We start from the raw sequence: 24,728 nt of genomic DNA, 5'->3' as shown, positions 1-24,728 counted from the left end.
CTTCACTAAACAGCAACAAGCAGACCCGGAGCTAAAAAGCCTCATCGAGTATTTGGAAGGGAACACTGACGTTGCCCCTAGGGCATTTAAGCGCGGGTTGTCTTCGCTCATGCTACAAAACAACCTGCTCGTGAAGAGGAACTTCTCACCAGTCCGCGCCAGCTACCTTCTTGTTGTACCGTCAGCGCTGCGTCCAGAAATACTGCACGCCCTACACGACGATCCAACCACTAGGCACCTCGGATTCTCCCGGACGCTGTCGAGAATACAGGAAAGGTATTACTGGCCGCGTCTGACCGCCAACGTCGCCCGTTACGTCAAGACATGCCGAGACTGTCAACGACGCAAGACACCACCGACAAGGCCAGCAGGATTACTACAGCCGATCGAAACTCCTCGCCGACCATTCCAGCAGATTGGGATGGATTTGTTGGGGCCGTTTCCGATGTCAACATCCGGGAATAAGTGGATCGTCGTGGCGACTGACTATCTCACCCGCTTTGCTGAAACTAAAGCTCTACCAAAAGGCAGCGCAGCCGAAGTGGCGAAATTTTTCATCGAGAACATCCTCCTGCGACATGGTGCCCCAGAAGTCCTCATCACCGACAGAGGAACGGCTTTTACAGCAGAGCTCACCCAAGCCATTCTGCAGTACAGCCATACAAGTCACAGGAGGACAACTGCCTACCATTCGCAGACGAATGGTCTCACGGAGCACCTGAACAAGACTCTCGCCGACATGCTAGCAATGTACATCGACGTCGAGCACAAGATGTGGGATGCGGTCCTGCCGTATGTAACCTTCGCTTACAACACGGCGGTGCAAGAAACAACACAGATCACGCCGTTTAAGCTGCTTTACGGCAGGAACCCGACAATGACGCTCGACGCCATGCTGCACCACGTCACTGACGAAGAGAATGTTGACGTCGCTAGCTATCTCCAGCGCACCGAAGAAGCCCGACAGCTCGCCCGCCTATGGATAAAGAACCAACAGAGGACCGACAGCCAACACTACAACCTCCGACGACGCTTCGTCGAGTACAAGCCCGGCGACCGTGTTTGGGTTTGGACACCGATACACCGACGAGGACTGAGTGAGAAACTATTACTCTGCTATTTCGGACCCTACAAGGTCATTCGACGTATTGGCGCACTGGACGATGAGGTCGTGCCAGATGGAATTTCGCATTTACAGTGGCGCCGCATACGATCTGAAGTGGTCCACGTGGTGCGTCTGAAGCCCTTTTACGGATGCTGACGAACTTCCTTATTTTTGTTTTTTTTGCTATGGGTGTTTTTCTTTATTACTTTCATTTGTATGCAGCATCGGGTCGATGCTTTTTACGATGGGGGTATTGACACATGTACTTATCTTTATCGGGCGACCACGTTTCGCAGCCTAACAAATGTAATCGCACAGCGCGGGACGCGCCTGCATGTATCCGAAGTTTCTGGGAAGTTGTCGATGCTTCTACCCGGCTGTCTGTTGTCGCCGAACGTTTTGTTATCTAATTTCATCGCGTGACGTGAATGGTGTAGAACTTTGTGGAAGGCACGTGGGTCCCAACGATTAGTCTGGAACATTCGACGATTGATGTATAAAAGCCGACGCACTTGACCCGTTGATGAGATTTTCAACTATTGCCGACTGTGTTCGCCGCTCTCGTTGTGCTTTAAGTGTAGCCTGTGTTGTGGGCGTAGGTTCGCCCAATGAAAGCTAGTTTTGCCTTTCACAGTATTGCTACTGTGTTCTTTGACGTCACGACCACGTGACAATATCATGGAGGAGCTTTAGTTTACACCTCTGCCCATCCGTTAAAATGCCCAGCTTGCCTGTGGTGACTGTAATATCGGACACGCTCTGTGCCACGACAGAACGCTCACTGTGCGCGTGACTTGGATAGCTCTTGCTGTGAATAGATGGCCAGGCGGATAACGGAGACATTGGCGAGGCTTCGTGCACTAACTCTAAGACCACTGGAAGTAGACATCACCATGTCACATCACAATGCAGAGCCAGTCAAGGTGGAGCTTGTCCCGATAATTCAGCAAACGAGTTGAGGAGAAAAAACATGGCTAGGGAGGGGGGCAGCTCGTAATTTTCTATAGCTCTCTTAATTCTTGCCGTACCGTGCCCATCGGGCATCGTTAGTCCACTAACGATGGTTAGCGCTATCCTCTGCGCTATCAGACATGAAAGCGGAGTACTATTCTTTTGTTTTCTAAGCAGTTCGCTTTTTCCCCTCAGGCGGTGATTGTTGAACCCACTGCGAAGTTTTTGCGATCATCAAAGTACAAAGCAAAAATGGCCGCCCACTATCGATGGTTTGAAATGCTGTTTTCGTATCCTTCCATGCCGCTCACAGACACACTGCACCATAGGATGGGAAGAAGCCTATATTTTCATTTTCTAAGCAGTTTGCTTTTTCCCCATGAGGCGTTAACTTTTAAACGCACTCTGTATTTTTGCGATCGTCAAAGTAGAAAGCGAAAATGGCCGCCTCTGGAAGCGGCGTGCACACTTCGAAAGACCGCATGTCTAGCGATTCCGCTGCATTTGCAGCTGGTCTTATCTATGGATCGAGTGGCCGCAGCCTGGCATGCCAAACTGTAGAGCTTGCTCTTAAATTGTTCTAGTGCAATACATGTTCAACGAAAAATTTTTGTTTTTTGGGGGATATAGTTTAATAAAGGGAAAATCAGACATCCACCTGTTCGTAGCAATTGCTACAAAGGAAACCCATACGGGTTCCTCGAAAGAAAAGCCTCAGAGTTAAAGAAAAGTTTGCCCTGGTCTGGGCCTCGAACCCGGGACCACTGCCTTTCCGGGGCAGTCGCTCTACCATCTGAGCTAACCAGGCGGCCATTTTTTTTCTGAGTATATAAGAGTGTGTCTTCACAAAGTTTGTTCAATTTTATCCTACAATCTTGATTCTGGCAAGTTGTATATGTTTTATGACATACATCTCGATAACAAAACTTTTATGCATGAAAAGTGCATTCATTCTGCTTTTTGTTTATGTATAACGTAAAATACTGAGTGCAGTAGTTCCTTCAGAAGAAGAAGTCTGGCGTAACCTACAAAAAACACGTATTTTCCCCATGGTACGGAAAGAGTTACTATGAGACGGTCCACTTAAATTCTGGCACTACTGTTTTATTGTAGCTGTACCCTACGCATCTACAAAATTTGTCCAAACCGTTTCAGGGACCATTTAAAGCACTGCTTTCCATCTGCTAAAGAAAGTATCGCAAGTTATCAGAAGTGAAAGAACAACAAAAGTTTTCAAGGCAGTGCAAATACAAAAGAAGTAATGCAAGCTTTGTTTTCGATTTAGTAGCAGAAGCCTACATGACAAATTTTTTATTGTCGTCTGTAATTTAGTGTCTCTTGAAGTCTGCTCATGTAGCAGCTTTATCTTTTGTGCTACAACCAGTGATGTTTTTCTAGCACCAGGCCCTTTCACATGTTTCTATGGCACACAAGTCCTTCAGTAGCTTTTTCTTTTGTTTTTCCACCAACTTTATTGTTTTTTCAACAATCATTTACTTAGGCGTTTTGGAAAGCTAGTCATCCAGCAGTCATTCATCCTTGAAGAGCTTGTTTGTGACTAGGCTCCAAAGATGTTGATAGCTTATTCATGCAGTTCCTTTAATGAAAGTTAGTGATATTGCATTTAAAACTGATCCTAGTTGTCCATGACACTTGGCTGCGTTTTTTTTCTTTTTTGGTAGTCATTACAAGCGAGGAACTTAACTACTAGAAGTGGGCGAATATCAGTGTTTTTCAAATATGAATCGAATAATAGTAAGTATTGAACATCGGAACTTACAGTAATATTTATTTCAGCATAATTAGGTACCATGTCTCTACCGACTAGCGCGAGAAAGAACAAACTATATTGGGGATCAAGGATCAGCTTTGAACACAAATATACTAACTGTAGTTAAAAATAGCCTCTCAAGCTTTAGAGCATGGTTGCGAACAAGCTTGCCAAGAAAGAATAGCTGCTCTAGAACTAGCTTTACAAAAGTGCTAAATAAAGAGCTGGCAAAAAAAAATCGGAAGTTGTTGAAAGAGAAAAAAAAATGGTGCTAGAGGACTTGTTTGCTGAAGACATACGTAAACGGTGCAAGGAAAACATCGCAGGTTGTAGAGACAGCACTACTACATGAATAGAGTGCCAACAACCCCAAATGAGAGACTGCTAGCAAAAATAACAGGTTGTCATGTAGACTTCCGCCGGAAAACTGAATTTGTATTACCAATGTTCATTCTCCATTGCTTCGAAAAAAGTTGTCATTGCCACACTTCTGATGGCTTGAGGCATTTTCTTTATTGGACAAAGAAGAGCAACAAGACTTTAACACTCAGTTGCAAAATATTTGATTAGTTCCTATTTAAAAAGACTGCATAACTACTTTTTGAATATGAATATGAATAGCTAGTGTGTAGTATTCAATTCGTATTTGAAACTTTGCATATTTGCCCATCCCTACTAATTATGGCAAAATATGAGGCACACCATAGTGGAGAACTTTAGCCACCTCAGGTTCTTTAATGTGCGCCTAATACAATGTTCAATAGCCTGGCAAGGGAACAATAATTAATGATATCCAGTCAGCCTGCAGAGTCTATGGAGGCACACGCCTATCTAGGTCAATTACTCACAAGGGACCCTGACCATGAGAAGGATATTTACAGAAGAATAAAAATGGGCTGGAATGTATACAGCAGGCACTACCAAATCCTGATTGGGTGGGAGCTTACCACTGTCGTTGAAAGTGTATAATCATTGCATTGTACAGATGCTAACACAAGGGGCAGAAACGTGGACAAAGAAGATCGAGAAGAAGTTAAGGAGCGTGCAAGGAGCTGTGTAACAAGAAATGTTAGGTTAAGAGATGGGAAGAGAGCTGTGTGGACCAGAGAGCAAACGGCGATAGCCAATATTCTAGTTAACATCATGAGAAAAAAATTGAGCTAGGCAGGTTATGTATTGTGTAAGACAGATAACCAGTGGACCATTAGGGTTACAGAATGGGTTCCAAGAGAAGGGAAGCACGCTCGAGGACAGCAGAAAATTATGTGAGGTGATGAAATTGAGAAATTTGCAGACACAAGTTAGAATCAGCTAGCTCAAGACATGGGTCATTGGAAATCACCAGAAGGGGCCTTCGTCATGGCAGTGGACATTACAATAGGCTGATGATGATGATTAATCCACGTACACACGCATCTTTGGATTCTGCTGCCGCCGAGATCAAACCTGCGACCTCAAGCTCAGCAACGCAACACTATAGCCACTAAGCGAGCACAGTGGGTGAGCTAGTATGTGATCATGGCATCATACAGGAGTACCTGTGAGGCTGCGATGATGGCCTTCCTGGAAGCTGCCTCGCCTGCAGGGCTGAACTGGCCATCCGTCAGAACAAGCAGCACATGGAACTCACGGCTGTCAACGGCAATTTGCTGCGCTTTCTGCACCAGGGGTGCAAAGCTGGTTGGGCCTGACAGCTGCACCTAGAAAACAGCAGCCAAACTGATCACGGTCTATATGCACAAAACCTTCTCTTTTGGAAGATTGTTTACTCATTGGCTGGCATTTTTATGCCATCTAGTATTGACAGTGGTTAATGAGATGTTCATCATGACTGGATGTAGGCGTGTAGACCTGTACGACCTTTAATTTGTACCTCTTATTAAGTGTCACAACAAGACCTGCCACCCACTCGTTAATGCTATAGAGTTCCTGTGTGTTACCAGCTATATCCTTATTAAACAGGAATCCGACTCCTAGTTCTAGTCTCTCCATGAAGCCCCGGTGGCACCGGACCTGCCCGCTTTTTCGCACTTTATATGCTTCATTTGTCCTCCTAACCTCACTGAGCCCTACTATATACCATTTAATGCCCACTGATTCCTCCAATAGCACTGCTAGACTCTCCTGACTAGATAACATTCTAGTGTTAATTAAACATTGCCAGGTTCAGATTCCAACGGCGGCCTGTCCGGATCCAGAGATCCTTAGCACCCTCTGCTGCGTCACAGGTCTGACCACCACCATGGTCAGTTGCTTCGCAGCTGCTGGGGGCTCAGGGCCGAGGTTTGATTGTTGTATTCATATAGGAGATTAGCCTAGACTTGAGGAAGGAATGCAAGAAACTGGTACACAAGAAGCCGATCAACAAGTTAGCGGTAAGAGAGAAAATAGAGGAATTTGGGATCAAGCTACAGAACAGGTATTCGGGCTTAACTCAGGAAGAGGACCTTAGTGTTGAAGCTATGAATGACAATCTTATGGGCATCATTAAGGAGTGTGCAATAGAAGTCGGTGGTAACTCCGTTAGACAGGACACCGGTAAGCTATCGCAGGAGACGAAAGACCTGATCAAGAAACGCCAATGTATGAAAGCCTCTAACCGTACAGCTAGAATATAACTGGCAAAACTATTGAACTTAATCAACAAGCGTAAGACAGCTGACATGAGGAAGAATAATATGAATAGAATTGAACATGCTCTCGGGAACAGAGGAAGCCTAAAAGCAGTGAAGAAGAAACTATGGATAGGCAAGAATCAGATGTATGCATTAAGAGACAAAGCCGGCAATATCATCACTAATATGGATGAGATAGTTCAAGTGGCTGAGGAGTTCTATAGAGATTTATACAGTACCAGTGACACCCACAACGATAATGGAAGAGGGAATAGTCTAGAGGAATTTGACATCCCGCAAGTAATGCCCAAAGAAGTAAAGAAAGCCTTGGGAGCTATGCATAGGGGGAAGGCAGCTGGGGAGGATCAGGTAACAGAAGATTTGTTGAAGGATGGTGGGTGGATTGTTATAGAAAAACTGGCCACTCTGTATACTCAATGCCTCATGACCTCGAGCGTACCGGAATTTTGAAAGAACGCCAACATAATCTTAATCCACAAGAAAGGGGTCGCCAAAGACTTGAAAAATTATAGACCAATCAGCTAACTGTCCATTGCCTACAAAGTATTTACTAAGGTAATCGCAAATAGAATCAGGAACACCTTAGAATTCTGTCAACTAAAGGACCAGGCAAGATTTCGTAAAGGTTACTCAACAATAGACCATATTCACACTATCATTCAGGTGATAGAGATATGTGCAGAATATAACTAACCCTTATATATAGCTTTCACTGATTATGAGAAAGCGTTTGATTCAGTCGAAGCCTCGGCAGTCATGCAGGCATTACGGAATCAGGGTGTAGATGAGTCGTATGTAAAAATACTGAAAGATATCTATAGCGGTTCCACAGCCACTTTAGTCCTCCATAAAGAAAGCAACAAAATCTTAATAAAGAAGGGCATCAGGCAGAGATATACGATCTCTCCAATGCTATTCACAGGGTGTTTACAGGAGGTACTCAGAGACCTGGAGTGGGAAGAATTGGGGATAAGAGTTAATGGAGAATACCTTAGTAACTTGCGATTCGCTGATGATATTGCCTTGCTTAGTAACTCAGGGGACCAATTGAAACATGCTCACTGACCTGGACAGGCAAAGCAGAAGGGTGGGTCTAAAAATTAATCTGCAGAAAACTAAAGTAATGGTTAGCAGTCTCGTTAGAGAACAGCAGTTTACGATAGGTAGCGAGGCACTGGAAGTGGTAAGGGAATACTACATCTACTTAGGGCAGGTAGTGACTGCGGATCCGGATCGTGAGACTGAAATAATCAGAAGAATAAGAATGGGCTGGGGTGCATTTGGCAGGCATTCTCAGATCATGAGCAGCAGGTTGCCATTATCCCTCAAGAGAAAAGTATATAACAGCTGTGTCTTACCAGTACTCACCTACAGGGCAGAAACCTGGAGGCTTACGAAAAGGGTTCTACTCAAATTGCGGACGACGCAACGAGCTATGGAAAGAAGAATGATGGGTGGAACGTTAAGGGATAAGAAAAGAGCTGATTGGGTGAGGGAACAAACGCAAGTTAATGACACCTTAGTTGAAATCAAGAAAAAGGAATGAGCATGGGCCGGACATGCAATGAGGAGGGAAGATAACCGATGGTCATTAAGGGTTACGGACTGGATTCCAAGAGAAGGGAAGCGTAGCAGGGGATGGCAGAAAGTTAGGTGGGCAGATGAGATTAATAAGTTTGCAGGGACAACATGGCCACAATTAGCACATGACCGAGGTAGTTGGAGAAGTATGGGAAAGGCCTTTGCCCTGCAGTGGGCATGGCCAAGCTGATGATGATGATGATCGCTGCAGTAATAGCCAATCATAAATGGCACTTAAAGAAGAGGAGTTTTGTGAATACAGGCCCCGAGCTCAAATCCACAAAATTCTCTTTCCTAGGAGCATTTCCTCATTGGCCAGTAAAGCAGTGTGCAGCATTCATGCTAGCCATTGAAGTGATGACGATATGAGAGCATCACAGTGATGACGAATCCTGGATGGCACTTATGCCATGAATACAGGCCTAATCAGGCAACATTTCAATAGGCTTTGTGTGTGAGACACAAAAGAGTAACCAGAAATGTTTTGCCTTAATACTTATTTCTAGAGGCGCTCGAATATGTGAAATGTCTAAACAAATATGGATCAAATAGCCACTGCAATTAGATTTGTATTTGATTAGAAAATTCACCATTTAAAGTTCTCTATTATTCGTCCATGTTCAAATATAATACTTGTGTCACACATGCACTTCTGATTGCGATTGAGGCCGATCCAAATTGGATTTCTTGATCATGATCAACAATGGTCGTTGCTACATGGTGCAATGATCCCTATGAGTTATCTGCTTATCTTCGGCAACTCTCAGAACTGCATACTGCCTTAATCACGAATTCAGATTTGCAAAATACAGTTAAATTTGGACAATATTTCAATTTTACAGCTTACTATAGCTGATTCAAAAAATTTTTAAATATTTTTTTTATTGAGCTGCCTTCACTTTTTGTTGTTAGGGTTTGCAGAACACTGCGCTAGACGGTGCAGACATCAGCCTGCTATTTCGATCAAGAGGCCTGATCGCAATTCCTAGATCACGATTGTCCACGTCCGGGTCTCGCAAGATCGTGATCGTAGATGATTGTGTAGCAACACTGATCCGGATTAAGCTCAATCCAGTTCGGCTTTGATCGCGATCAGAAATGTACGCTGACACCGATATTAGGCATAACAGCAGTTATTAGAGTCTCGAGGGAGACAGCCTGATGCAAGATAGCTGCAGTTATTCGCAGGGACCCTGCCCTGCCCAAAGTGTTATCTGCCAAGGGTAGATAACTTCAGTTTATTAGTTTCACATTATATAAAAATGTCTCGCTTCTTGCTGGCCTATGTTTAACTGTTGTCTTGATTTAGGCAAAGCAGTTTATGAATGATTCCATAATGTTTGAATTCATTTAAAACAATGTACTACAATGCTGCATTATGACATTTCTCTTCTCCGATGAATACAATACCCTGACTGTGTGCTAATACTCGCCGTAGACAGTATTAGATAGATAGGCTACGTGGATAGTGGCCATCTTAAGTCTCGTTCCATTTCTGATGAAGCAGTCACAAAAGAAAGCTTTGCAAAGACACAATTGAAGTCAAAAACAATGCAGGCTACGTTGCTGCCGAAACTAGATGTTGGCTCACCAGAAGGCTTTAAAATTCAACGAGAAGGTTGTCTGCTCAAAAGAAAACGAAGTCGTACTTTCCTTGGTGTTTAATAAGTTGCATTCTGTTTTTCATATATTCGCACATGCAAAGGGTTAAAAAGCAGTTATGACATGTGCTTTTCTGAGCATTTTCTTTTCAACGCAAGGAGGCGTCACTTCGCAGTGACACCTTACAGACTACTTGAGCTCGAAGCTATCTTATTAGCCGTTTTATTAGCTGTCTACATAGACTGTCTCCAGTGCTGACCAGAATTAGAACCCACCTTCTATGTACATCTGGTGACAAGCCGTACCTTGTTTTGCTATCCTTGTCGTGGTGTAATAGATTACTGAAAGCACCGGCCCACACCCTCTCCGAGGACATAAACTCTTCGGCAGATAATCTGGCCAGTCTTCAACAAGTGTTCACTCATGAGATGGCGAAGCTCACACTTGATGGATATGCGGCAATGCATACCCCCATCACAGGAACAGTTTACTACCACCCCCACCAAGGCCCTACAGTGCCAAGGGCCTTTAGATGCTATCAGTGTCCCCAGCCAGGACAGAACTGTACAGTGAGAAAGATGGCTGCGGCTGTTAAGATTGTGCAGTGGGAACTGCGGGTTGTTCACACATACCAGAGCTGCCCTGCAATTCACATTAGCCAGTTCCGACCCCAAAATTGATGTCATGGCCCTTCAGGAGCCGGGCACACAGGTTAAAATTGCAGGACATGCAACCTTTTACGAATTCACCAATCCAGCCAGCACGCCCTCCACAGCCATTGCAGTGCAGTGCAATCTCATTGCTATGCAAATTGACCTGGAGGAGAAGGAAATTCCGTACACCTTCATGCAACTCCTTCCTAAACGCAAGCAGAACAGGTGTATGTACATTATTAACGTTTACAGCCCTCCACGGGAGAAAAGCAATAAAATTGCCACCCTACTGAGGAAGGCCAGCAAGGCAGCCTAGCAAAGAACACATTGTCGTTACCAAAGATTTCAACACCCCCCACACTGTACAGAGGTATCAAAAGCGCAGCAAACAGGGTGGTGCCCTGCTTTCCATGGCCAACGAGTTGGAACTCGCGCTGGTTACAGACCCAGACCGCCCCACTCGCATCAGCAATAGTGTGAGCCAAAACACTACACCCAATCTATGTTTTGTAAGGAGTGCGAACGAGATCAGCTGGCTCAACACAGAAACCTGCCTGGGTAGTGACCATTACCTCATTACCATCACCGTCACCCTCCAATGGCTGCAACTGCCATGGGCACATCCTTACCTGATGCTAGATTCGTTGTGTCCGACTCTAAATCGGCCATAGGAAGCTACTGCATTGCAAGCAGACTTCTCAATCTCCATGACAATATCCATCAATATCCACCTGGGTAATGAAGCAGCTCACCAAGCCACCCGAGCAGCAGATAACCGGGAGGTGGGATCGCTTGACCCAGATGGCTGGCTTGAACCCATCCTTGCCTATCACGAATTCATGCAATTCTACAAGGATTCGTGCAGAGCATATCTGTTGCCGAGCACGATTCTCTCCCGGGGAACAGGCCATGACTTTACAGTGGGTACAGAGTCGATCCGTGCTAACCCCAAAAAGTTGGCTGAAATTTCCAAGCAAGGGTTCAAGCCTAACTGCAGGCACTGTGAAGCACTAACAGTTGTAGACCAAGGTCACATACTTTGGCAGTGCCCATCCAACTCCCTGCCAAGGGCGATTCTTCAGCAAGCCCCCACACTTGAGGCCTAAGAGTGTGCAATCAAGATGGATCACCCAGAATGCCCCTTCATGCTGGCAGAGCAGGCTAACTGCATTGCGGCCACATGGCCTCCGGGCTAGCTCCTCTGCCAGGGTCACAACTACTAATTTACGCCTCCAATAAAGTTTACTTCTCTCTCTTACTGAAAGCACCATTCTTATTTGCCAGCTGCTCAGTTGAGAGGATGTCCTGTAGCAAGCAGTGTACCATGCTTGTATCATGAAATACAATCCATCCGCTTTGGAAGACAATGTCTTACTTGTCAAGTTACACCCGCTTTTCCATTTTGGATATCTGCATTTCTATCCTTCTTGTAGGCCGATCCTAGTGCAGTCTAAAAGTGTGGGACGATCCCAAAGAGTGCAGCCAAAAAATTGAGGCAGTCCAGTGCTCCTCCTGCTCTTCTTATCTGAGGGGTGACACTGATCAGAGTGCAGAGATTCCACCACCCCAATTAGAGGTTGACTCACCTTCAAACTTATAACCAATTTAACTCCACGCAAACATTATGTCACTCTTTCTATAAATGAGAACATCTTCTTGTTCAATATTCGGAGGTCTTCTTTTTCAAATACATGCATATTCAATTCGATTAAGAAATTTCACTACTTGAATACTATTGCTTATTTTCTATGCTATTTCCACATACCACCTTCCTCATCTGGAATCGTAGCAGGAGATGTCTACAGATAAAGCCTATATTTCCGTACTTTCTGCCATATCAGGCGCACGTTTCTGTATGCTGCACCAGCTCTGCTGACATCTGGTGGCATGCTCCAAGTGACGCCCTAATCATACAGCCACTCCGGGGCTCTGACACAGGCTGTATTGCTGGCTGTTCTCTGGCTGACATTCCACACAGCAGTGGCCATTACTGTCACTGCTGCTGCATGAAAACTGAGGTGGAACTCCCCTATACTGTTTTTCCGTAACATTGAGTAGCCAGAGTAGGCAGTTCTGCAGTAACAGTCAACACCGAACTAACCTTGTGGGCGGCATGCGTGTAGGCACACATAAGGTCATTGAAGTCCAGGCATGAGGCACCCGACTCAATGAGGGGAAATATGTCCACATCCTTGGTGACCAAGTCCCCAAAGCCAAAGGCTGGGATGGGGTTCCCGTGCAGCAGGGGCCCCACTGCAGCACCCAGAGAAGCCAGCGCCCTCTGGTAGGGGTTCTGTGTGCCTGGCTTCAGGGTGTGCAGGCTCTCGCCACGAAAGGTTCGCCTGCCTTGCCACTCATTGCTGGCCGAGAAGTCAATGCCCACAATGACGTGGATATCGGGAAGCCCTGTCGTGGACAAGAGGCGGCAAGCAGTGCTAGGTGAGAAACATGCACTTTGAAAGCAGCGGCAACTGTAAAAGCTGCTATTAGTTATGTGACTAATAGGTACCTACTTTGAAATGAACGGTGAAAAAAAAGGTGGGCGGAGGGGAGAAAGAAACAGAGGACGACAGGGATGGTGTGGCACTGATTACCAAGTGAAAGGTCTATTGCACAAGGTGTGAGGTACACACATAGAGTCCTTTGTTATCAGGTTTTAAATTTCTTAAAATTCGGTGGGGGATGAACATTGGGAACATTTTTGAAAGGGCAGAAATTGGGTTTTCGTAGTTTAACAGCCCAAATTAGGGATTCTTCTGGCAACTTTCACAAACAATTAACACGGGCAATGGTCTTTCACAAACAATTAACACGGGCAATGGTCTTCTTTGGGACACAAACACTTTATTTAAATAATCGAAATCATATATAATGACAAATAGAGCTGTTTGCATGTTGTTTGGCAAAGTTATCTGTAAAAATTCCCAATGGCAGGAATCATGTACAGTTTTAAAAGTAACAAGAGACCACATAAAGAAGAAGAACATTTCTGACAATTGTTCACTTTCATTACTGAAGCGAGAAAAGAAGCACAAATAGCAGTGCACACAGCAATGCCTCTTAATTCCCATTTTGTAAGCCCCTGTTGACATTCATTTTTGAGCATTTCTCTGTCCATCGTAGACTTGTCTCCCACCCTTCTCTGGTCGTGCCACAATTTAGAAAACATGTTCTCGACATCGCAGCTGCCGTTCACAATGAAAAATACTGTCAGTGCTGCGTTCATTTCCTAGCACATCACCGCCATTCACGTACCTGCAACATGCCATTGTCACAATTCATGTACCAAATGCAGCTGCTAAAAGGGCGACAAGTTTTCATTTACTAAAGGCCATCAGGCACTGAATAATATTATGCATGCCAGTTTTTGATGGAGTGTTTTGCGAAAAAGATCATATTCATACATGAATGATAGTAATGATATAGCTTGACCATTTGCTCACATAGGCAGGGCAATGCTCAGTGGTTTTGTAACGTCTGTATTTATTATTATCCTTCATGAAAGGGCAAAACATTGGGGAGAAATCAGGTTTATCCCAATTTTCATAAACCTTGCACGGGGTGCAGAAATCTGCAATTAAACCTGCAAAAGAACGAAGGTCCCCAAGCGTGCACCACAAGAGGACTGGCGTGGCAACATCTTCTCCTTTTGCGACTACAATAATGCATTTCAGCACTGCGTGCTTGTGCATAAACTAATCTGATGGTTCAACGCCACCAAGGTCCTTCTGTACTTTCCCAAAATTTTGTACAGTGGCAGAAGGTAGCACTGAGGTAAATAGAATGGGATCAATCAGACGCGCTTGATGGGCCAGCTGCACAACAAAGCAAATCTTTTTCCAAGAAAGGCGCTTCTCCCACATTTATTTCAGCGTGTTTGCAGAGTGAACATGCAACAGGAACTTTGGCAAAATAATTTAGTGTGTGATGCATTTGAATTTAAATTATACAAGGCAGCGTTGTGTGATTGACGTGGTCCCCCTAATAGCATTCCTCGAACAAAGAGTTGGTGAGTCTACTCTTTACACTGTTCTCTAGTTAGATAAGTTAGTTACATTTGCTTAGTAAGTTTAGTAAGTTATTTTAGTGAGTAAGTTACATGTTGTTAGTTAGGTTAATTATTAATTTAGTTGGTGAATAATTTAGTTCTTAGATTATCAGTTTAGTGAGGTAACTTAGTTAAATAGTTAGTTAGCTTTGTTAGTTTGATTAGGTAATTGGTTTTGTTCTTTTAGTTATTTAATAATAGGTAAATTCTGCTGGTTCGTTAATTAGGCTAGTTGTTGATTACACTAGTTAGTGGGTTAATTATTTTGTTTGTTTAGGTTAGTCAAGTTATTGGTTAATATGGTTATTTAGTAGATTTGTTACATTAGTTAGTTAACCCAGTCAATTATTAGTTAATTAGATTGTTTTGCTAACTTAGTTATTTGATTAGTTACAAGCTAGGTAACTAGCTCATTCCAGCTCACATTGTCACATTAGTTAGCTATTATTTAATTTGGTTTAGGTAATAGCTAGTTTAGTTAGTTATTAGATATGGAATTAGTTTAGTTAATTATAAAGTTCCGTTTGTTTAAGTAATCGGTAAGTTATTGGTTTAGATAGTAATTAGGCATATATTTAGTTCAGTTATTGTTGTTCGTTATTTATTTGAATGGTTAGTAAATTTCTTATGGTTATATCTTGCTGGTTGATTAGCCAGCTTAGTTACCTAATTAGTTTATAATTTCACTTATCTTTGCTAATTATTTTACAGTTGGACACATCTACAACAAATGCCTCTACAATTAAATGACCTCTATAATGAAGGAATAATTCAGCCCAGTTCTATTGTGAGTTGTGCAGTCCTTTACAACGAAGTGACCTGTACAAGTAATTTCGGAGGCCCCAAGTAATTTGTTAAAAGGTGTTAAACTATAGTTAGTTATTATTTGGTTTATATAATTATGCCTGGCATTAATAAGTTCTGGTTAATTAGCTGGTTTAGTTCATTTGTTATTAGTTATTGAATTAATTTAGTTAATTAGGTACTCTTGTTTTAATTAGTATATTTACCTTAGGTAGTTATTACTTTAGTTAATAGGTCGGCTTAATTCGGTTAGTTAGGTGCCCTGGCAACTGGACCAACATATGCAGGCACAAGACAAATTCTAATCACTGTCGCTGTGCTGTCAAACAACATGCTGTCACAACACTGAAAGAGATGTACTATCGCATTCAGTATGAGCTACAACGTGCAAGCGCTTTGAAAAGTGATTTTGCATTGTAGCTAGCTCATACTGAGCGCACTAATACAGTGCAAAAATTGAAATGGGAGCAGCTGAACACAGCATAGCTGGCCTTCTGCGCATAATTACAGAAAAGTGCGTCGAGCAACTGCTCTGTAGCCAGCTTCTAACGATGGAGTAGCCACAAGTTTTAAATTCTTAATTAGGCTGCTGCTACAAATTTATGTCTGCATTGAAATTTTTGAGCACTGCACAAAAACGTGGTGGCAATTCACCCCTTGTGCCAGCAATGTTCACATGCTGATAATTGTGGACACTTGTGCAAAAGTCAGCTTATGCACAGAACGGCTGTGGTATCCATACAGCGTCTGCTTTAATGCCTTTTTACTTGTGGCAGCACTTATATGTGTCCACTGCTGGAGCTATATAAAATGCTCCCATAGCGTTGAGCGGGAGTTTCGTAACCAGAAGACAGTACTGAAGAACCCTGATGCCACCTTGATGCAACTATACCTCTCTGCTCCTATCTGCTCTATCTCGTCTAACTGCAGATAAGCTTATCCTGGTCAGCAAATCACCAGTGCTTGCAAAAAATTCCTTTTTTTGTGTGTGCGCAGCCATTGGGCCTGTAATATCTTTTGAGTACTGTGTTAAAGGGACACTGAAGGCAAATACTAAGTCAACGTGGACTGTTTAAATACCATTCCAGAAACCTCGTAACGCTTGCTTCACGCCAAGACTTGGTTTACGGGAAAATTGTATCTGAAGGGTCCGAATACCTCTTTCGAAATTCGAATCTTCTGCCACCCAACCGCGGGAGTAGTGACTAGTTTGCATCATCATCATATGTACTTTATTTCTCGTCCAAGCGAGGGGAGACTGGGACTAAAGGCACGAAGGCCTGACAGAGGTCCCAGACCCCACGGTTACAACAGCGGATAAAATCAGTACAAATGAATACACATATAACGTACATACATTTCGCACAAGAGATCATAATTTCAGTAGCAAAAATGATTACAATATTTGTTCGTTAGAACCAGTAAGCCACATAAACATTAGCACAAATTCTATCAGTATGCACTCTTTGTTAGGTCATACATGCCTACACACAGATGCAATAAAATGAAAATGTTAATAATTAGTGAAAACAAATGTCATCGGCAAGTAATAATGCATTAAGCTGTCTTTTGTAGGAGCTTTCTGAAGCACTAACGTTTAACAGTTCTCCTACCTTGTTTACTATTTCTGTCGACTGATATATGAATGTTTGTTTACAATAATTTGTTCTTGTTTTTGGTAAGTGTCTGGTATTCCGGCGCAGTGAATAACGAGGTATTTCATCATTGTCTATATTGGTGAATAATTTTTGTTTGTGTATGGTCATCAGAAGTTTCTTATAGTATACTCTGTCTGCTCAAAGAAGGGAGTAGCGTTGAAATAATGGAGCTGTTTCAAGGTCTACAAAACGGCCATGGTAATTGCAGTATATACGAAGGATTCGTTTCTGTAAAAGAATTAATTTGTTGTAGTTTGTTTTTGAAGTCATACCCCAAACCAGCACCCCGTGGCAGAGTTTAGAGTAAAGGAGAGTATTGTATAACTGTTGTTTGAGCCAAAGCTGAATCAGCTCGGTTATCCTGTTAATGTTTGTTTAATGTTTGTAAGTCTAGCCGAGAAGGCTAAGGGCCCAGATGGTTCACATGTATTTCTTATTAGTCATTTGAATAAATCGATTTTTGAATTTGAATTTGAAAATGAGATTTAGAAAGGTAATTGCATAGCATCCTTATATGCGAACTCCAAGATAAATGTTTGTCAAACCAAATGCCTAAGAATTTGTGTTCTTGACATGGTTAATTGCTGTACATTGCATAGCATCCTTATATGCGAACTCCAAGATAAATGTTTGTCAAACCAAACGCCTAAGAATTTTTGTTCTTGGACATGGTTAATTGCTGTACTATTGTAATTAATGTTAATGTCATTAGGTATGCTCTTGTTACGAGCCCTGAATAAAATGTATGTTGTTTTTGCAGTATTTAATTCAAGACTATTTGCACTCAACCAAACTGATAAGCAACTTAGATACGCATTAACACTGACAGAAAGTTCAGAAGTGTCACTGGATGTAAAAAACACGTTGGTATCATTGGCATACATTGCCAAGTCAGGTGAGTCGGATATTCGTACAATATCATTTACATAAATTAAGAAAAATAGTGGGCCAAGTTTTGAGCCCTGAGGTACACCCTGTCTTATAGGCAAAATGTCAGAGGTAATAGAATTTATCTGAAAAAATTGGCTTCGATTCGTTAGGTAACTTCTTATTAAATCATTAGCGATGCCGCATATTTCGTAGACTTCTAGTTTATAAAATAATATTTTATGATCGATCGAGTCGAAAGCCTTCTGCAAATTTAGAAAAAGGCCAAGTGTAACCTTCTAGTTGCATACCCCATCACTGCCCTTTGCTGCCCTCGGTGAGTGAAACGGCGCCCAACAGATGGCGGCACCGAGCCAGAGCAGCGGATTCACTGCTGCAGCTGCTTTTTGGTCAAGTGGTGTAGACCGTTCGGGCATCCCGCGACATCACATGGAAGTTGAATTCTCTACTACTTGCAGTTTGTGTGAGTTTCGTGCACCAGCAAAACCAGCGCAGCACTACGCGATCAGGAAAGCATTGAAACACAAAAGCGTGGGCGGCGCAGAGTTGAGCGATAACAAAACCTTTCGACCGCTCCGTCGTTGTCAACGGAAATTTCAATGAGTTCTTTTTTCTAAACATGAAATGGAACTGGACAAGTAGCATTTTATTTTATCTTTTATCGAGTTTTTTTGCAACAAGCAGTTGAGTACTAGAGGCAGAATTTAACTCAGGAGTGCTATTGTCATCGGGCAAGTGCTTGAATGTCCCAGCGGAGTCTCTAATCATGTCCGGCATTTACCTTCATTTCTCGATTATTAAGGCTCTGTTCACGATAATATTGACGCCTTAGAGGTTCTCGAGCACTAATCTATTACTTTAGCTTGACTTAGTATTTTCCTTTAGTGTCCCTTTTAAGTCGTGCGATACACATCCATACAACCACTCAAATTAGAAGCACCTTCAAAGGGCCCCATCTAGGAAGCATTTTGCCGAAATGATGATTCAAGAAGTTAGATCATTATTACAGGAGATAGAAGAAATTACCTGTCCTGTTACCACCAGGAGGAAAGCATCTCTGCCCATGGGGAGACACCCGCTTCCTTCGCATCAACTAGCGTCTGCAAGCAGTGTTCGTTTTGTGCCTTATTCCATACCGAAGCTGGGCGACAGCTCACATCCTCTTCATGAGACGAGCCCTGCTTCCTTCTTTTTCCTCCTTTCTTTCTTCTTTTCTCTATCTGTATGGCGCATTTTCAGTGGTGGATGTTTAACTTGGGCAATTAACCACAGTCACATGCCGTAGTCGGTGATGTTGCAAGCAGTGCGTCTCGCATAAACGCATGCTACCTCAATTCTCTTGCTCAAAGTGTGGCTCCCTCAAGAGAAAGGATAAAATGTTGACCGTTTTCACGCCACACAGCTGTTTTATACCTTGCCAACACCATCACCACCATAATTTATGCATTGTGCTTGTTTGTTTGCAATGCCCAAACCTGGTGAGGGGCCCTTTAAAGGGACACTAAAGGAAAACATTAAGTCGCGCTAGATCGATAGGGTATTCCGCTAGAAGTATATAACTGTTTTCATCATTGTTTTAATATATCACTTTGTATGTAGAAAATTGCTACCGAAGGTATAGCTGCTGCTCCTCAATTTGAAATGCCCATGCCAAGACTAAGGAGTTGACATCATCTCCATGTGACCTGATTTTATGCCACTGTTTTGTTTTTTCGAAACTCTTTATGAAAAGTACTGCTTGATGGCTGCAGGTGTTCTGCTTGCAAGAGTCAAGTCGAGTCGCTCTGCCGCTCTGTTTGGGTTCACGATACCAGATATGGTCACTTGAGCGTCTGTGGCTGCAGCCGGTGAGGGAGATTGCCACTTCCGCAGTTGTAAACAGAGAAAGCAATGCCCCCCACTGTGGTGGTGGACTCTCTGTGGACCAGCAGTGCCGACATCACATGTGAGTGGTACCACAGCCCACAGCAGGGGGCACCACACTGATTTTCCATTTGCATCATATCCTCGCTTGCTAAATTTCTGTTTTCATTATGAATGATGAATTTGTTATTACTGAAGCCTAACCTCTGAATCTCGTTTGAATTAATATTCTCCTTTAGTGTCACAAAGTGTCACTTTAAAGAGCCCCTCACCTTGTTGGGCATTGTAAACAGACAAGTGCAGTGTGTAGATCATGCGCTGACGATTGTGTCTGCAAAATATTGTTACTGAACGATGAAAGAAGAGAGAGGAAGAATAAGATCGCAAGGCGCTGGCTGCTGTGTGTTGTTACTAGTCAGCCATATTAACCTTATTGACTCTGCTTGGATATACATTGTAAATACAGTCTTCTACTCCCAACATCCCCGTAACATATCAAACCGTTCCCCACAACAAAACAGGTGAAATTTCTAATGAAACCAGTGCACATTTCCTCTCAATGGAGCCCCACTTCGTGCTGGAGAATCAATGTCACATGCATCCTCTACATCAGCCTGATTAAAGCATGTGACTTCAGTAAATCATTCAATGCAGAAACAGGAAAACCATCTTGAAAGTGCACCACTAGGGTGGCTAGTGCCTGTTGGAATCTCAGCGCTGACGCCCGTTGTTGCACCTGGGTCGCAAGCCCCAAGGGTAGCGTTGGCCTGGCGGCCTGGGGCACAACTGGAAGCATCCGAAGGTCCCGGCAAAGCATGAGTCGACTGGTAACAGAACAACTTGTTTATTCTAGCATCGCATAAGAGCGGGCGGTCAGGTCGACCGAAGTAGAGAGACGGGAGTGCACGTTACTCAACAGAAGAAATCGGAGCCTCTCTCGGCGTCCGGGGGCAGCTGCTTTTATACTCTCGCAGTTGAGGGCAAGAAGGAACGCCTCTATAGACGCGCACGTGACTGTGCCGCTCGGGCACGTAGGGAAGAGTAGGTGACGCATCCGCCGGGCCGGCGCCGCTCGGGCACGTTGGGACGAGTAGGTGACGCATCCGCCGGGCCGGCGCCGCTCGGGCACGTTGGGAAGAGTAGGTGACGCATCCGCCGGGCCGGCGCCGATCAGACCTCCTCGCTTCACAGTTGGGGGAGCTCCTCTCCCCGGCTGCCGCGCTTCGACAAGCGTGGGCACCAACATGCACACACACACACACGCACACGAAGACACGTGGCATTGGAACATGCCTGGACGCGCTTGGCGGGGAGGCGTAGCGGCGGCGCCGAACGGGCCAAAATGTCTGCCGCTTTGAACGAAGCCCCGGCGTCCGTTGCATCCGCGCCGGCTATACCGCGCGTCGTAGGCGAAACGTAACATGCCACACAGCAAAGAAGGAAAAATTCAAGGGGCACTTACTTATCCCTATGTGGATGAATATGAAAGCACTGTGAACACTGCGCGATGCCTATGCTTTTTCAATTGTTTTAATTTAACTTTGCCTTAATTAAACCCAGGGTGCAGCGGTGGCGTAGAGGTAGCTGCCTCACATGCAAGAGAACCGTGGTTCGAATCTCGGTGCCGCGCAATTTTCCACCAGATAAAAAAAATAAGCATGTTGATAAAATTGCATAAACCAGCTTGGAGTGCGGCCTGATCCCGGTGACCAGAACCGGTAACGCACTCCCTCACCAGAGCAGGATTGGCCACCCTGGTGCAGTACTTGGCCACAACCTCCTATATGAATACAACAATCAAACCCCGGCCCTCAGTCGCCAGCAGCTGCAAAGCAACTGACCAAAGCGGCGGTCAGACCTGTCACGCAGCAGAGGGTGCTAAGAATCTCTGGGTCCAGACAGGCCGCCATTGGAATCTGAACATGGCAACGTTCAACGCTAGAATGTTATCTAGTGAGGCGAGTCTAGCAGTGCTATTGGCGGAATTAGCGGGCAGTAAATGGGATATAATAGGGCTCAGTGAGGTTAGAAGGACAAAAGAAGCATATACAGTGCTAAAAAGCGGGCACATCCTGTGCTACCGGGGCTTAGTGGAGAAACAAGAACTAGGAGTCGGATTCCTGATTAATAAGGATATAGCTGGTGACATACAAGAATTCTATAGCATTAACGAGAGGGTGGCAGGTCTTGTTGTGAAACTTAATATGAGGTACAAATTGAATGTCATACAGGTATACCTCCCTACATCCAGTCATCATGACCAGGAAGTCAAAAACTTCTATGAAAACGTGGAATTGGCGATGGGTGCCAGGGTAGGCAAGAAGTAAGCTAGAGACAAATCACTGGGGGAATATGGCACAGGTTCTAAGAATAGCAGGGGAGAGTTATTAGTATAGTTTGCAGAACAGAATAATATGCGGATAATGAATACCTTCTTCCACAAGCGGGATAGCCGAAAATGGACGTGGCGGAGCCCGAATAGCAAGACTAGAAAGGAAGTACACCTCATACTCTGCGCTAACCCTGGCATCATACAAGATGTCGATGTGATCGGCAAGGTGCGCTGCAGTGACCATAGGATGATAAGAACTTGAATTAGCCTAGGCTTGAGGAGGGAACGGAAGAAACTGGTACATAAGAAGCCGATCAATGAGTCAGCGGTAAGAGGGAAAATAGAGGAATTCGGGATCAAGCTACAGAACAGGTATTCGGCCTTAACTCAGGAAGAGGACCTTAGTGTTGAAGCTATGAACGACAATCCTGTGGGCATCATTGAGGAGTGTGCAATAGAAGTCGGTGGTAACTCCGTTAGACAGGATACCAGTAAGCTATCGCAGGAGACGAAAGATCTGATTAAGAAACGCCAATGTATGAAAGCCTCTAACCCTACAGCTAGAATAGAACTGGCAGAGCTTTCCAAGTTAATCAACAAGCGTAAGACAGCTGACATGAGGAAGAATAATATGGATAGAATTGAACATACTCTCAGGAACAGAGGAAGCCTAAAAGCAGTGAAGAAGAAACTAGGAATAGGCAAGAATCAGATGTATGCATTAAGAGACAAAGCTGGCAATATCATTACTAATATGGATAAGATAGTTCAAGTGGCTGAGGAGTTCTCTAGAGATTTATACAGTACCAGTGGCACCCATGACGATAATGGAAGAGAGAATAGTCTAGAGGAATTCGAAATCCCACAGGTAATGCCGGAAGGAGTAAAGAAAGCCTTGGCAGATATGCAAAGGGGGAAGGCAGCTGGGGAGGATCAGGTAACAGCAGATTTGTTGAAAAATGGTGGGCAGATTGTTCTAGAGAAACTGGCCACCCTGTATACGCAATGCCTCATGACCTCAAGGGAACCGGAATCTTGGAAGAACGCTAACATAATCCTAATCCATAAGAAAGGGGACGCCAAAGACTTGAAAAATTATAGACCAATCAGCTTACTGTCAGTTGCCTACAAACTATATCGCAAATAGAATCGGGAACACCTTAGACTTCCGTCAAGCAAAGGACCAGGCAGGATTCCCTAAAGGCTACTCAACAATAGACCACATTCACACTATCAATCAGGTGATAGAGAAATGTGCAGAATATAACCAACCCTTATATATAGCTTTCATTGATTACGAGAAAGCATTTGATTCTGTCGAAACCTCAGCAGTCATGGAGGCATTACGGAATCAGGGTGCAGACGAGCCGTATGTAAAAATACTGAAATATATATATAGCGGCTCCACAGCCACCGTAGTCCTCCAGAAAGAAAGCAACAAAATCCCAATAAAGAAAGGAGTCAGGCAGGGAGATACGATCTCTCCAATGCTATTCACAGCGTGTTTACAGGAGGTATTCAGAGACCTGGATTTGGAAGAATTGGGGATAAGAGTTAATGGAGAATTTCTTAGTAACTTCCGATTCGCTGATGATATTGCTTTGCTTAGTAACTTAGGGGACCAATTGCAATGCATGCTCACTGACCTGAAGAGGCAAAGCAGAAGGGTGGGTCTAAAAATTAATCTGCAGAAAACTAAAGTAATATTTAACAGTCTCGGAAGAGAACAGCAGATTACGATAGGTAGCGAGGCAGTGGAAGTGGTAAGGGAATACATCTACTTAGGGCAGGTAGTGACCGCGGATCCGGATCATGAGACTGAAATAATCAGAAGAATAAGAATGGGCTGGGGTGCGTTTGGCAGGCATTGTCAGATTATAAACAGCAGGTTGCCATTATTCCTCAAAAGCAAACTGTATAACAGCTGTGTCTTACGAGTACTCACCTACGGGGTAGAAACCTGGAGGCTTACAAAAAAGGTTCTGCTTAAATGGAGGACGACACAACAAGCTATGGAAAGAAGGATGATGGGTGTAACGTTAAGGGAAAAGAAAAGAGCAGATTGGGTGAGGGAGCAAACGCGAGTTTATGACATCTTAGTTGAAATTAAGAAAAAGAAATGGGGGGGGGGGCACGGGCAGGCATGTAATGAGGAGGGAAGATAACCAATGGTGATTAAGGGTTGCGGACTGGATTCCAAGAGAAGGGAAACATAGCAGCGAGTGGCAGAAAGTTAGGTGGGCAGATGAGATTAAGAAGTTTGCAGGGACAGCACGGCCACAATTAGCACATAACCGGGGTAGTTGTAGAAGCATGGGAGAGGCCTTTGCCTCTCCCATACTTGGGCATAGCCAGCCTGATGATGATAATGAAAACCAAAGGTCGTTCGACTCCCAACAAAAGTTGCGGGTTTCAGTGCCTTAACGAACTTTTTCTTAATTAACTGTGATTTAATCAGCTTCCCTTTAATTAACACCAAAGGTCATGAGTTCGAGTGCCTTAATGAACTCATTCTTAATAACTATGCCTTAACTTCACCAGAATGAACACCAAAGGTCGTTGGTTTGACTCCCACCGTACGTTGTGGGTTTGAGTGCCATAATGAACTCTTTCTTCATAACTGTGCCTTAACTTCACCAGAATGAGCTCCAATGGTCATGGGTTTGATTCCCTCCAAAGGTTGTGGGTTCAAGTGCCTTAATTAACTATCTTAATTAACTGTGCCCAAATTAACTTTGCCTTAACACTAATGGTCATAGGTACAAGTGTCTTTTAACTATATCCTAACCGTCTTAATTACCTCTGTCTTAACGCCAAAGGTCGTGGGTTCATAGCC

At 43.9% G+C, this 24,728-nt stretch overlaps 1 protein-coding gene across 2 annotated transcripts in view; it reads right to left on the bottom strand.

Annotated features, from left to right (window-relative positions):
- The window catches only part of LOC142576725 (uncharacterized), a 58,677-nt gene that overhangs the window by 26,620 nt on the left and 7,329 nt on the right, over window positions 1–24,728 (bottom strand). For both annotated transcript variants that reach the window (XM_075686983.1, XM_075686984.1), the window contains exons 3-4: window positions 12,401–12,705; window positions 5,366–5,527 (exon numbers count right to left, since the gene is read on the bottom strand). In XM_075686983.1, the coding sequence (XP_075543098.1) occupies window positions 5,366–5,527; window positions 12,401–12,705 (467 nt within the window). The remainder of the gene's footprint in view (window positions 1–5,365; window positions 5,528–12,400; window positions 12,706–24,728) is intronic.

This window comes from Dermacentor variabilis, chromosome 3 (genome assembly GCF_050947875.1).
Source record: "Dermacentor variabilis isolate Ectoservices chromosome 3, ASM5094787v1, whole genome shotgun sequence".
Classification (NCBI taxonomy): Eukaryota; Metazoa; Arthropoda; class Arachnida; order Ixodida; family Ixodidae; genus Dermacentor; species Dermacentor variabilis.
The sequence above is the reverse complement of the archived record's forward strand: the minus strand, read 5'-3'. Positions and strand labels throughout refer to the sequence as shown.